Here is a 15,187-nt window from a genome sequence, read left to right as displayed (position 1 = left end):
TGATGTGATAGGAAGTGTTAATAGCTGTTGCATGTGTCCTTTTCTCAGTCCATTGAATTCTAAAAAAATCTCTCTTTCCAACTGGTTCATCCCATGTCAGAGACACAGATGATATTGTGATTTCAGTCACACTGAGATTCCTGACCATCTCTGGCTCTGTGTGGGGAAGAGAAAAATAAATCTGTTGGTAACAGGGAGAATTGAAATGATACAGTTGCATAACATTTGTAGTTACACCAGAGCTCAGTGAGTCTGTAGGCATAAAAAAAGCATAGAATTTTCTACTCAATAGCCGCGTTTCCACTGTCGGGCCAAAAGCGGGCGTGCTAGTGCGTGCCAGGGCCAGTCGCATTTCCACTGTCACTTCCGGTTCTTGATTGTGCCTCGGTGGTGCTTACTCGGGGCCAATGGCCCGGGTTTTTTGGCCCGACGAAAACCTTGGGCCAAAGTGGGCCAGCTGGGGTTAGAGGGGTGGTTATGAACAAAGGCAGGGTTTTTCAGCGTCTGCAGAGCGTCAGCGCCGCGGATCATTTCAGAAAGCTAACAGCTATAACACCAGCATTAAAAACTTTTTAAAATAAGTTGAGCTAAAAACTTACTTTCAGTCAGCAGCTAGTGTTTGAAATAACTTGATCCGATGTGGATTATAATCACCATACAAGGCAGAAATATTTATAAGCGATGCAAAAGACTGCATGCTAGCCATTAACGTCACCATAGTAAACATGGTAAATACGACCAAAAATAACAAAGCATGCAAACAAACGGCCGCTTTTATCATGTTCGTTTTGTGATCGCGCTAGTTCCAGTGACTTATTTCTTATTAGTTTTTCTGATAACTTCTCTTTGTTGGTGAAATGATAGGGTTGCGTGACGGTGTTCCTGAGAGGCGTGTAAAGGGCGGGTTTTAATGAAGCGCAGCGGAACTTCTGGCCCGACGGTGAAAACGCAGCTCTATTTTGGCCTCGTGCTATAGGCCCGAGGCTATTAGCCCCACCCGGCCCGTTTAAAGCACTAGCTCGCACTTGCCCAACAGTGGAAAAGCGGCTAATGTGAATAAATATGAGAAATATGACAGTTGCAAGGTTGAAGTCTCAGAAGACTGCTCACTAAAAATTAAAACTCCAATAAGATCACATTTGTGACAAGATCCTCAAATAAAACAACAACAACAAAAGTTTTGTGATATTTATTTTGATGGACGTTACATTGATAGTTACACCATTATTCTTATTTACTCTGTAACTGGAGTTCCCTTTCACAGGTTCACTCAATGCTGCCAATTGTGTGAAGTCCATATAGAACACTGCCAGTTCCTTGGCATGTTCACAAGAACTGCCTTCTGATGTCATCACATTTCATAAGGATACGCCCGTGTCACCATCTTAGATTTTATATATTCTATTCAGGAAACAATTCTTCCGGTCTATATTTCATCTCATGTTTCAGTGACTTTTTTAAAGGATTATTTCTCCTCTTGGTGAAACAATATGGATTTTAGGAGGTGTGTTCTTGCCATGCTCACTTTTTTTATTACAAGTGAGGATTCAAATGGTAAGTGCACTGCTTCACCTGACAACACACCATAGCAATCTTGCAAGTGTACTAGGCCGATGTTCTGAAAGATTTGGATGAAGTAGCTGGCTTGACACCTAAGGCAGTCAGAGAGTTCAGGTGGGCCACTGACTTGGTGCTTCAAGCCACTAAGCACGAGGCTCGCGCGGCAAAACAGCATTCATCTGCATTACAGCATCTTATTCCCCATCAGGCTTGAGGCTGTTTTGGGTCACCCTTGCTCCAGCTCTTCTCAGCCTCCCTCAGAGAAAGGAAGGCAGGTGCAATGGCTTGGGATAGGGTGGGGTGGTCTTCCTCACTCTGAGAGGGTCGTTCCTGATCAACTGATCAGGAAAAAGGAGGGCTTGAATTCTCACACATGGACTGTTTTGAGACATGGGCCTGTCAATAGCAGCCAGTAGTTTCATTCCTGTCTGAACCGATTCAAGCTGGGATGAAGAATTTGTGTAGATCTATTGCACATGCTCTTTGTTTTTATGTTGATAAATTTGCCGGTTGTTCTGATGGGTCTACTTCATATGCAACCAGTGCAGTGGTGGGTCAACATCCAGTGACTTCACCCTTGGAGGCAACCCTAAGAGCAATAAATATCCCGGGGTCTTTAAATCTGGGAGTGGACTTCCTGTTGAAGCAATGCTTCTGCAGGATGGAGGTGGATTTGTTTACCTCAGGCTAGACTGGCAGGCATGATGAGGTTACTATTGAGTGGAGACTGTTTGTAGCTTGGCGCAGGGAATGCAAATTGTACCCTGTTCACCATCCAGTTAGTTCTGTGCTTGACTTTCTTACCCTTTATGACAGGTGCAGCATCTCTGAAAGTGTATGTTTTGAAGCTGAGTATGTACCAGTTGGGGGGGACGTCCCTCAAGCTTTGGATAAAACCAAAAAAGATGAAGCTTTGCTCTAATCCAAAACAAACACATCTGAATCAGGTCTTTAGGATTACTAGAGCCATCCAATCAAGTATTTTTGGGCAGCTGGAGCTAAACCACCGAGGACAATACTGCCAACCAAAGGCAAAGCGCAGTAACAACACATCTGGTCAAAATTGAGTTAAGTCCTAAAATGAGCTTTGTTATATCTGTTCAGTCTTGTGACAAAGTCTTTTAGTTCAATATTGTCCCGTTTCAGAGAAATGAGAGTTTCAAAATTGCAGTAACTACAAAATCCAAGCTTATACCAAGGCAAACCGCAGTAAGTGAAGTTACTGTGTTCTGGCTTTGTTTTCCTTGTTTTGACATGCAGATACTGCACGGTCTGCCTTGGTATCCTGCGGCCAAATGATGGTGTTAAAACGCAAATATCCAAAGATGGGTAAGGAAGATAGCAAAATATTATCTCCTAGCAAGGCAAATGGCAGCTTTATAATCAGTTAACATTAACAAGCCAGCCGCTAGCAAATTAAACAGCCTACCTGCATTGCTTCATATCCACTCTGACAATGTAATGATAATCTGATTTATAATCGCGTTGATGTTTCTTGATTCGGATGTCTCTCTACATTTCAGGCAGCTAATCCAATTGTAGTAACAGGGGTTATTCCTTTTAAAAGTTAGCTGGCTCCAGTAAAGTTATATAATTCATCAAAGAACCATTCCGTATAAAAGTTATACAGCGGAAAGCAGTTTGTCCCCTATTCGCAGGCATGCAGCATATGACAACCAGACCATGTAAATAACAAATTCTTAATTGATAAGTTATCATTCTTTTTGCACAAATCACTGTTTCATTTGTTAACATAGCTGTTCGAGGAAGGCTTTATGACCAAGCGGAATCCTCTGCCGCCTGGTCACTGCCGGTTCACAGTGAGCGGGACTCGCGCTGTCTGCAATTCCCTTCACCGTCCGCATTTTGATTTCAGCAAATCAGTTTGGGTGAATGCAAACAATGTGATTATCCTGAGCACAACATCCAGCTAGGCAAGAAAACATGCACTCTACCTGAGTGATGACTTCTTTTGCTATTTTACACGCCAGTGGTTTGTGTGTAATGTGAGTGACATTTTTTTTTTGCATGACATTAAAATTCCCTTTAATATTGTACATAAATACGTTTAAGCAAACAAATACGATTTTTTTTTTTCTGAGAACCTTTTATCCACCTTTTATACATATATTTAACCGCAGACATGGAAATGATGTAGTACAGGATGTGGTACAGTACAAATTTTTTGAGCATTCCTTATTCTGTGCCTTATTTTCCTATAAAGAATCACAATTACCCTTATTTTGCTTTATGGCATCCTTAGTTATATTGTTAGGCAAAGTTTAAATTCTGTGAATTTTTAACTACTGTTTTAACTACTTGGTCTGTAGTAATGTTTTTTCTTTTTCTTTTTTTTTTTTTTTTAATAAAATGAGCAATACACTCTTTGTGGTGAAAGGAGCATTGCGATAAGATGATCTTGAGCCTTACTACTGATCAATTTTAACATTCACAACATGCAAACATCAATAAAACTATTAAAGTTATTAAAAACAATCAACATGTAGAAAGAAACACAACAAGAAAGCTGGATGAACACATTTAGTTGGTAGACTTTTCACTTTTCTTTTGCAATAGTGTTTTAGTTGTGTAAAGTCATCCAAAGGCAGAGTGCAGTGTCTGCATTTTGGTGGTTAAAGGTCACATTAGTGGTCATGGGTTTTATCTATAAAAATGTGTGCGGAGAGAAGAAAAAATGATAAATGCTGGTGAAAGAAATTAAAACTGATGTAGAAATGATACAAACAATAGAAGACTGCTTTCTGATTAAAGCAAGGAAATGTGAGAATTTTTCAAAGCTGAAAGTTAAGAAGATTCACTTAGATTAATCATCCAATCAGAGGACTTACTGGTATACAGTGAAATCTGATTTGCTTTCCCCTCAGTCACATGATCAGCTGCAACTGCAAACACTCTGAATGTGTACTGTGCTCCAGGAGTCAGATCATTTATCTCGATGAAGCTGTTTTCAGTAGTTACATTGTTATTTTCATATGCTACACGGGAACGGGAGCTTTGACCTTTTGGTTTAGTCCAGTTTAGTAAGACAGAGGATGTTGTAATATAATCAGCTGTGAGGTTCATAATGATGTCAGGCTCTGTGAGTAAAAATGACAGACATTTAGGGATTAAAAGGTGAATGCTAAAACTTGTAAAGACTCATCAGGAAAAGTATAAAACATACTCATATATTTAGAGGTAACCACTGATTCTCCTTCTGTTGATTTATCTGCTGCAACAGCTGCGATGTTAAATGTGTAATTGACTCCAGCAGTCAGACCAGTGATGTTATACCATGTGTTATTGGTTATTACATGGTTAGATGTTTTCTCATCATCAGTCACATTAAGTTTAAAGAAATATCTATTTCCAAATGGTTCTTCCCATATCAGAAACACAGATGATGTTGTGATTTCAGACACTCTGAGATTCCTGATCACATCTGGCTCTGTGTGGAGGAGAGAAAAGCAACTAATAAGTGTTGGTGATATGATTGATATACAGTGTGTGTATATATATATATATATATATATATATATATATATATATATATATATATATATATATATATCTATATATTATATTCATAGATCCGAGACTCTATTTTGATGGTTCAAGGTGTTTTTAGAGTAGTCACACACAGTTTTTATTTTGTTGGTTTCATATTATCAAAAAACACAATACACGGTAACTTAAAACTATACTTAGCCTGTTTTTTTTTTTTTTTAAATGGAGGTTACATTGATAGTCACAGTTTTAATATTTACTTTGTACAGAGGATGTTGTAATATCATCAGCTGTGAGGTTAATTATGATATCAGGCTCTGTGAGTAAAAATGACAAATGTTTACGGATACCGTAGTGAAGATTTAAATATATAAAAGGCATAAGTCAATATGAATGTCCAGCTAAGCGAATCAGGAAATATTTAAGTGGAAAACATACTAGTATAGTGTTGCTAGTGGAAAAGTCATACTTTGAGTATAGTTTGAGGTAAAACACTGATTCTCCTTCTGTTGATTTATCTGCTGCAACAGCATAAATGTTGTGATGATAAAGCCTGTGAAATAATTGACTCCAGCAGTCAGACCAATGAAAAGGTTTAAATGTGAAGGTCCAGATGATTAATTGGTTATTACATGGGTCTTAGATGTTTGATTCATCAGTCCAATTAAGTTTAAAGGAATATCTATTTCCAAACTGGTTCTCTGCCCATATCAGAAACACAGAGGTGTGTTGTGATTTCAGTCACTTTGAGATTCCTGCAATGTTATTATAAATTATTACACTCAATCCAGGTAAAACAAAAAAAAATAATATTAAAAAACAACAAAAATATACAATAATAACAAATTTAATATAAATCAATACACATCAATTGATAAATATATATAATCAATTGAATATAGGATTCCAGGTACATCAATGTTTGATGTAACCACTGATTCACAAAGCGGAAGAATAATGATTTGTACATGGTCCCACTAATATAGCAAATTTCAGATGGCAGCAATGCTAAAATCTCAAAAATGTACTCATTTAAGTATGGGTGCCCATTTTTAAACCCATAATAAAACTACTAAACATCAATTAAATTTTTTAAAAAACTTAACAATAATGAATTTAACCACTAAACATTTTTTAATATAATTATACATACTGGTATATTGTGAGATACAGAAAGTTTCTCCTTCTGTTGATTTATCTGCTGCCACAGCAGTGATGCAGAATGTGTAATTGACTCCAGCAGTCAAATCATTGATGTGATAGGAAGTGTTAGTAGCTGCTTCACGTGTCCTTTTCTCAGTCCATTGAATTCTAAAAAAATCTCTATTTCCAGCTGGTTCATCCCATGTCAGAGACACAGATGATATTGTGATTTCAGTCACACTGAGATTCCTCACTATCTCTGGCTCTGTGTGGGGAAGAGAAAATGAAATCTGTTGGTAACAGGGGAATTTAAATGGTACAGTTGTATAACATTTGTAGTTACACCAGAGCTCAGTGAGTCTGTGAGCATAAAAAAGCGTGCATCCACTCATTCAGATTTTTGCTTGGGAGCCAAGTCGATGTTATATATTTGCTACAAAGCCATTCATCTGTTCGTGAAGAGCTGTTCCTGGTTGGTTTGATGTCGCAGTACAGTGGTGTCCCTGCAGCAGTGATTCCCCTGGGCGCTTCAGCTGAAAGATCATTTTTCCTAAAAGAGCAAATCACGTCGATTTGCGTCTTTTTCAAGATGCCATTTCGTCCGTGTCCCTCTGAATGTGGTCGTTTCCTCTCCTCGGTTGACAGTCACGAGCGTTGTCTTCAGTGTCTGGGCTTCAGTGTATGAGCATGGCATTGCTGCGATAATGTCTCTCACTCTTCAAGGGGAGTGCATCAGGCCCCTCTGCCACCACCTGTCCCGGTTTCCCTGGCTCGAGCAGAGGACCGCTGGCTGGCACTCTGGTGGATCTGAGGGTGACAGTGAGAGCTTCTCCCCCGCCAACGCCCCATGAACCTCTCACTTCTCCCGCAGCACATGTCCCGTGCGGCTTCCGATTGAATCTGTGGCTGTCCCAGCCTGTCTTTCGGTGCGCCGCCCAAAAATCAGATGTCGATTGCAGCACCGGGGGATGGGCTATCAGCCTCTGAGGATAAAGGTTCGGCGGGGCTGCCCCCCTTGGGTGTTGTTGTTGCTGCCGAATCTGACCCAGAGCTGTCGGCCTTGCTTGCCCGGGCAGCCGTGAGCATCGGGCTGGAGTTGACTACACCACCCAGCCCTGAATGCTCGCGGCTGGACGACTGGCTTCTCGGCGCGGAGTGCGGCTCACAACCGCGTTCTGCTCTGGTTCCTTTTTTCCCAGAGGTGCATAAATTGGTGACGAAGTCGTGGATGGCCCCTTTTACAGTCAGAAGCCGCTCGTCTTGCACTGCCCAACCCGTTGGCTCCTTTGGATGGTTCGACTCGGCTATGCGATTCGGTTGCCCCGGCGACCTCCAAAGTTCAATGGCATTCTCGAGACTTCTGTGGCACTCCGGGACGCCTCTGTCTTGTGTGATGAGATTGCTGTTCTGTTGGCGAAGGATGCAATCGAGCCGGTCCCTCCAGCTGAGATGAGAAAGGGGTTTTACATCCCTTACTTCATCGTACCCAAGAAAAGCAGTGGCCTTCGATCTATCTTGGATCTGCAAGTTTTGAATCGGGCCCTGCATAAGCTCCCGTTCAAAATGTTGATGCAGAAATGTATTATCAAATGCGTTCAAACCCAGGATTGGTTTGCAGTGATCGACCTGAAGGACGCATATTTTCATGTCTCGATCCTCCCTCACCACAGACCATTTCTGCAGTTTGCGTTCAAGGGTTGGGCATGGCAGTACAAGGTCCTCCCCTTCGGGATCTCCCTGTCCCCCATGTCTTCACGAAGGTCATGGAGGGCACCCCTGCCCCACTTTGTAAAGTTGGGGCTTCAGGTCAACTGAGAGAGAATCTCTTATCTCGGTTCCTCCCAGTTCCTCCAGAGGCAGGACAGTGGTACCACTGAAATATTTTCAGAGGCTTCTGTGGCATATGGCATCCGCAGCCACAGTCACGCTGCTTGGATTGCTTCATATGAGACCACTTCAACACTGGTTACACTCCCGAGTCCCAAGATCTGGAGTTGCTGGCAGTACATCTAGCTTTATGGCGGTTTCGGCCGCTGTTGCTAGACAAGCAAGTGTTGGTCCGCACAGACAACACTGAAGCTGTTTCATACATCAACCGACAGGGCGGTCAGTTACGATCACGTCACAGGTCTCAACTCGCCCGCCATCTCCTCCTCTGGAGTCAGACGTGGCTCAAATCGCTGCGCGCTGTCAACATTCTGGGGGAGCTCAATCGTGCAGCCGACACACTCTCACGACAGCTCACTTTACCCGGGGAATGGTGACTCCATCCTCAGACGGTCCAGCTGATCTGAGAAGGGTCTGGCTGCAGACTTGCACTTGCACTCTCAGACTTGCACTCTCAGACACTTGCGCTTCCGCTAGCGACGTCACTTGCAGTCTTTAATATTTTTTTATTTTGTTCTATTCACTGATTACTTTTTGTTTGAATCTCTCAACATTTTACAACAGTAGCCAGGTGGTGAAGACAAGAAAAAAAAAACTAAATTACAATGTCTCTTATAATCGTCAGAAATCGTGCGTGTTGCCAATGGAGACAACACGCTGTGGTGGTGATTAAGCGATTAAAACTAAATTAGTAGGCCTACTACTATAACGTACAGGGTCCTGCAAGAAAAAGAAAAGACCTGCAAATCCGTGGTCACAGAACAGCAGAAAATTAACCCAATGCACAAAGTCTCTTGTTAAGCATTTTCCTCATGTAGAAAAACATAAACAGTTAATATGGTGTAATGTAGTAAGGTATATTAAGTTATTTAAAAGACCAAATTCGATATATAGTTATTATTTAATGTACTACAAGGCAAGCAGATGGCTATGAGCACAATGCGCAAAACGCTTAATGTGGCATAATAACAGACTAAGATGATAAAGACAATTCAGGTTCTTGCAGGACACTGTACGTTATAGTACTAAATTAGTTTTAATAATTTAATCACCACCACAGCTTCTTGTCTCCACTGGCAACACGCACAATTTGTGTCAATTGCAAGTGATGTCGCAGGTAGCGGAGAGTGCAAGTAGCGATTGCAAGTGACACTGTAATTTAGTTTATTTTTTCTTGTCTTCACCACCTGGCTACCGTTGTAAAATGTTGAGCGATTCAAACAAAAAGTAAAAAATAGAACAAATAAAAAATAAAGACCCCTGGGCACGGATGCACTGGCACACAGCTGGCCTCGGGCTCTACACAAGTATGCGTTTCCCCCAGTGAGCCTGCTCGCACAGGCACTGTGCAAGGTCAGGGAGGATGAGGAACAGGTCCTGTTAGTTGTGCCTTACTGGCCCACCTGGACCTGGTTTTCGGAACTCGTGCTTCTCGTGACAGCCCCTCCCTGGCACATCCCCCTGAGGAGGGATCTCCTCTCTCAGGGGTTGGGCACCATATGGCACCCATGTCCAGATCTTTAGAACCTCAACGTGTGTCTTCTGGACGGGACACGGCAGACCTAAGTGATCTGCAACCAGTGGTAGACACTATCACTCAGGCTAGAGCTCCCTCTACAAGGCAGGCCTTTGCTTTGAAGTGGAGTCTGTTCATGAATTGGTGTTCTTCTCACCGAGAAGACCCCCAGAGATCCTCAGCCAGAGTATTTCTTTCCTGCAAGAAAGGTTGGCGCGTAGGCTGTCACCCTCCACCTTGAAAGTGTATGTGGCTGCCATTGCAGCCCATCACGATGCAGTGGATGGCCGGTCCCTGGGGAAGCATGACTTGATCGTTAGGTTCCTGAGGGGTGCCAGAAGGTTAAATCCTCCTAGGACACCCCTGATACCCTCCTGGGACCTCTCTATTGTCCTGGCTGGACTTCAAAGGGGTCCCTTTGAGCCACTTGATTCAGTCAAGCTGAAGTTCCTATCTCTCAAGACAAGCGCGCCTTGTGTTCGGGCTGGCCTACTCTCACGTTGGCCTGGATGTGTCCTACGGCTAATCCCATATGTGTATTCTTCCACGGTAAGTTTTCCCTCTTGGTAAAACCATGTCTTCCCTTGACAGACCCGCTCAGTCAGTCTCTTTTGGCAGCTGTTCCATCCCCACTCTATATGTGGTACTGCCCCCTGGGTCAGTCCATATCAGTATCTCCACATGTCACCTCCCTATGGGTAGGATGTGGTCTCCGTAGTGACCTTTTCCCTAAGGCTCGCTTCCCCATCATTCTGCCAAGCTGAAAGTACAAATAGGAAAGATTTAAAGATTTGAAGCACTGAAGGTTGAAACTAACCTTCACCTTTGAAATCCCTTCCAAAAACTTTTTGTGGATGGAACAGCAGCATGGCCTTCTCCAGCAGTGATATACTCCCCCTTTTGGTCCCCTTTGGTACCAAAGTCAGTGAATTTGCACTGGGGCTTTGGGAAGGTTATGACCTTAGTGTAGCTTCTGTGACATGCAGCGCCACAAGGTTGTGACGGTGTTCAGGTTGTGGCATTTTCCATGGACCCCATATGTCGTTCGACATAATTCTTAGTGACCAGCAGATAGGGAATGTCTCGGTTATGTACGTAACCCTCATTCCCTGATGGAAGGAATGGAGACGTTATGTCCCCATGCCACATCTTTGAATGATTTGCTCTTGCCGGGACAAGTTCTCGGCTCCTCAACATAAAACCTGAATGAGTGGATGTACGCTGTCGCCTTATATACCCGTAGGCATGGGGAGTGGCTCAGCATGCAAAATCCACTAGCCAATTTTCATTGGCATTTCTCTTAAAATCAGAGATGACTGGCCTCCCAAGTGAGACCCTATATGTCATTCAACCAAATGTCTTCATTCCCTTCCATCAGGGAATGAGGGATATGTACGTAACCGAGACATTCCCTTTTTATAGGTTCACTCAATACTGGCAATTGTGTGAAGGACATATCCTTGTTCCTTTGGGATGTTCACAAGAACTGCCTTCTGATGTCATCACATTTTAAAAGGATATGCCCGTGTCACCATCATTTTCTTCTATTCAGGAAACAATTCATCCGGTCTATATTTTGTCTCGTGTTTCAGTGACTTTTTGAAAGGATTATTTCTCCTCTTGGTGAAACAATATGGATTTCAGAAGCTGTGTCCTTGCCATGCTCACTTTTTTTATTACAAGTGAGGATTCATATGGTAAGTGCACTGTTGCACCTGACAACACACCATTGCAGTCTTGCAAGAATAGCAGGCCGATGTTCTGAAAGATTTGGATGAAGGAGTTGGCTTGACACCAAAGGCAGTCAGAGAGTTCATGTGGGCCACTGACTTGGTGATTCCAGCCACTAAGCACAAGGCTCGCACAGCGAAACAGCATTTAGCTGCATTACAGCGCCTTACTCCCCATCAGGCTTGAGGCTGTTTTAGGTCATCCTTGCTCCAGCTCTTCTCAGCCTCCCTCAGAGAAAGGAAGGCAGGTGCAATGGCTTGGGATAGGGTGGGGTGGTCTTCCTCACTCTGAGAGGGTCATTCCTGATCAGCTGATCAGGAAAAAGGAGGGCTTGAATTCTCGCACATGGACTATATTGAGACATGGGCCTGTCAATAGCAGCCAGTTGTTTAATTCCTGTCTGAACCAATTTATACTGGGATGAAGAATTTGTGTGGGTCTGTTGCACAGGCTCCTTGTTTCTAACGTTGATAAATTTGCCGGTTGTTCTGATGGGTCTACTTTATATCGACCATTGCAGTGGTGAGTCAACATCCAACATCCAGGGACCCTTGAAGGCAACCCTAAGAGCGGTACATATCCTGGGGTCTTTAAATCTGGGAGTGGACTTCCTGTTGAAGCAATGCTTCGGCAGGATGGAGGTGGATTTGTTCACCTCAGGCTAGACTGGCAGGCATGATGAGGTTCCTACTGAGTGGAGATTGCTTATAGCTTGGCGCAGGGAATGCAAATTGTACCCTGTTCACCATTCAGTTAGTTATGTGCTTGAATTTCTTCAGGAGCATTTTTTGGCAGGTGCAGCTTCTCTGAAAGTGTATGTATTGTAGCTGAGCATGTCCCAGTTGGGGGGGATGTCCCTCAAGCTATGGATAAAACCAAAAAAAGATGAAGTTTTGCTCCAATCCAAAACAAACCCGAACCTGAACCAGCAAACCAAGGTCTTTAGGATTACTAGAGACATCCAATCAAGTATGTTTGGGCAGTAGGAGCTAAACCCTGATGACAATAGCCCTCCAGGAGCAGCACTGGACACCTGTTCTAGTGCATTAACAAATTCATTGAAAAATGTGGCACAGAATTCAGTTTGTTTAAACATGCTCTATGTAGCAAGTAACAAGTAACTTATTTACGTACTGGTATAGTGTGAGATGCAGAAAGTTTCTCCTTCTGTTGATTCATCTGCTGCCACAGCAATGATGCAGAATGTGTAATTGACTCCAGCAGTCAGACCAGTGATGTTACTGAAGGTGTAAGTAGTTGTTAAATTTCCACTTGTTTTATCATCAGCCCATTGAAGTTTAAAGAAATATATATTTCCAGCTGATTCACCCCATGTTAGAAACACAGAAGATGTTGTGATTTCAGACACTCTGAGATTCCTGATCCCATCTGACTCTGTGGAGAAAAAAAAGGGAATAGGATTATTAATACATTTGGCATTTGTAGTTAGACTGGATCTGAGTGAGCTATAATTTTTTTTATTTTTATTTATTTATTTATTTATTTTTGACTCAGTGCAGGTAGATGTGAGATGGTTCTAAAGTTTCAGAAGATTCATTCGGATTAAATGTCCCAAAAGATTGTTACTAATAAAGATCATAATAATGAGGATTTTTGGGTCAACATTTGTAACACATAAAAAAATAATAATAAAAGAAAGCATTTTATAAAAGTAATGCTTTATTTTAAGGACCAATTATCACTATGAACTATTAGCATGCATATTACTAGCACACTGGCTGTTTATTAGTATTTATAAATCACATATTAATGCCTTATTCTGCATGACCATATTTTAGATGCCTAAATCTGACCTCATACCTAAACTTAACAACTACATTATAACTATTAATAAGCAGAAAATTAAGAGTTTATTCAGGGAAAATTCTTAATTAATAGTGAATATTTGTTCCCTATTCTAAAGCGTTACTAAAGTCTTTATTGATTATATTCGCCCTATTAAAACACTTAAACTAGATGACATGCTTGTATATATTGAGATACCAATAGGTTTACCTTGAAAATCATAATATCTACATTATTTATTTTACTAGATATTACATTGATAGTCAGAACATTATACTGATAAGTTATTTTTGTAATAGGAGCTTTGGAAGGAGATTTGTACAGAAGAGAAAGAAAAGTGCATAAGAGCGGTGCTGGATATGGTAATAGTTGTAGTGTTTTTAAAATTATTATATGGCACAGAAGTCAATATGTTTGTTCGATATGAAAGTTAACAGATAATTACGCACTGATATATTGTGAGATGCAAAAAGTGTTTCCTTCTGTTGATTGATCTGCTGCCACAGCAGTGATGCAGAATGTGTGACTGACTCCAGCAGTCAGACCAGTGATGTGATAGGAAGTGTTAGTAGTTTCTATTGCATTTCCGATCAAGTCCAATTTCTGATCAGTCCAATTAAGTTTAAAGAAAGATCTATTTCCAAATGGTTCATCCCATGTCAGAAACACAGATGATGTTGTGATTTCAAACACTGTGAGGTTCCTGATCACATCTGGCTCTGTGTGGGGAAAGAAGAACAAATTATAAACCCTGGTGAAAGAAAAATTAAAACAGATGTAGAAATGATACAAACAAAAGCAGACTGCTTTCTGCATAAAGCAAGCAAATGTGAGAATATTTTAGGGGTGGTAGTTCAGAAGATTCACTCAGATTAAACATCCAATCAGAAGCCTTACTAGTATACAGTGAAATCTGACTGGCTCTCCCCTCAGTCACATGATCAGCTGTAACTGCAAACACTCTGAATGTGTACTTTGCTCCAGGAGTCAGATCATTTATCTTGATGGAGGTGTTTTCAGTAGTCAGTAAAACACTTTCTATTGCATTTCTGAGCATGTCCAATTTCTGATCAGTCCAATTAAGTTTAAAGAAAGATCTATTTCCAGTTGGTTCATCCCATGTCAGAAACACAGATGATGTTGTGATTTTAGACACTCTGAGATTCCTGATCACATCTGGCTCTGTGTGGGAAGAGAAAGACAAATCATAAATGTTGGTGAGAGATGGAGTTAAAACATGTGAGACTGGTACAATTAGGAATTCATAAAGCATTTGTAGAATTTGTAGGTGCTTGAGCTGTACAATTTTTTGCTCAAGGCAAGTAAATGCGAGATGACTGAAGGTCCAGAAGATTTATTCAGATTAAACAACCAATCAAAGGTCTTACTGGTATACAGTGAAACCTGACTGGCTCTCCCCTCGGTCACATGATCAGCAGCAACTGCAAACACTCTGAATGTGTACTGAGCTCCAGGAGTCAGATGATTTATCTCGATGGAGGTGTTTTCAGCAATCACATTGTTATTTTCATATTCTACACGGAAATGGGAGCTTTGGCCGTTTGGTTTAGTCCAGTTTAGTAAGACAGTGGATGCTGTAATATAATCAGCTGTGAGGTTTATTATGGTGCCAGGCTCTGTGAATTAAAAATTACATACATATATTTAAATATTCACTACAGTAAGTTTTCAATATTCATATTTTAATCCCTAAATGTAAGGCACCAGTCAATATGAATATCCAGGTATGGGAATCAGGAAACATTTAAGTGGAAAACATACTAGTATAGTTTGAGGTAAACACTGATTCTCCTTCTGTTGATTTATCTGCTGCAACAGCTGTGATGATAAATGTGTAATTGACTCCAGCAATTAGACTAGTGATGTGATAGGAAGTATTACTGGTTGTTGAATTTCCACTTGTTTTATCACCATTCCACTGGATTTTAAAGAAAGATCTATTTCCAACTGGTTCTTCCCATATCAGAAACACAGATGATTTTGTGATTTCGGTCACTTTGAGATTCCTGATCACAT

The 15,187-nt window shown here is 41.4% G+C and overlaps 1 protein-coding gene across 1 annotated transcript; it reads right to left on the bottom strand.

Annotated features, from left to right (window-relative positions):
* Positions 1-6,146: 6,146 nt before the first annotated feature.
* LOC122135694 (receptor-type tyrosine-protein phosphatase eta-like) lies at positions 6,147-15,187 on the bottom strand. Its single transcript, XM_042715929.1, has 6 exons — positions 14,933-15,187; positions 14,539-14,787; positions 14,048-14,332; positions 13,600-13,869; positions 12,479-12,739; positions 6,147-6,475 (listed from the first exon to the last, which is right to left on the bottom strand). The coding sequence occupies exons 3-6, from the start codon at positions 14,205-14,207 to the stop codon at positions 6,147-6,149; spliced, it is 1,020 nt and encodes a 339-aa protein (XP_042571863.1). The 5' UTR covers positions 14,208-14,332; positions 14,539-14,787; positions 14,933-15,187.

This window comes from Cyprinus carpio, chromosome A25 (assembly GCF_018340385.1).
Source record: "Cyprinus carpio isolate SPL01 chromosome A25, ASM1834038v1, whole genome shotgun sequence".
In the NCBI taxonomy this organism is placed as follows: domain Eukaryota; kingdom Metazoa; phylum Chordata; class Actinopteri; order Cypriniformes; family Cyprinidae; genus Cyprinus; species Cyprinus carpio.
This window is presented reverse-complemented; position numbering and strand designations above follow the sequence as displayed.

Coding starts and splice junctions, on each gene's coding strand:
- LOC122135694 (XM_042715929.1), bottom strand. CDS start 14,207: ATGCTCAGAAATGCAATAGAAAGTGTTTTACTGACTACTGAAAACACC. Junction 13,870..14,047: donor TCAGATTTCACTGTATACTA/GTAAGGCTTCTG, acceptor TTCCCCACACAG/AGCCAGATGTGATCAGGAAC. Junction 12,740..13,599: donor TTGCATCTCACAATATATCA/GTGCGTAATTAT, acceptor TTTTCTCCACAG/AGTCAGATGGGATCAGGAAT.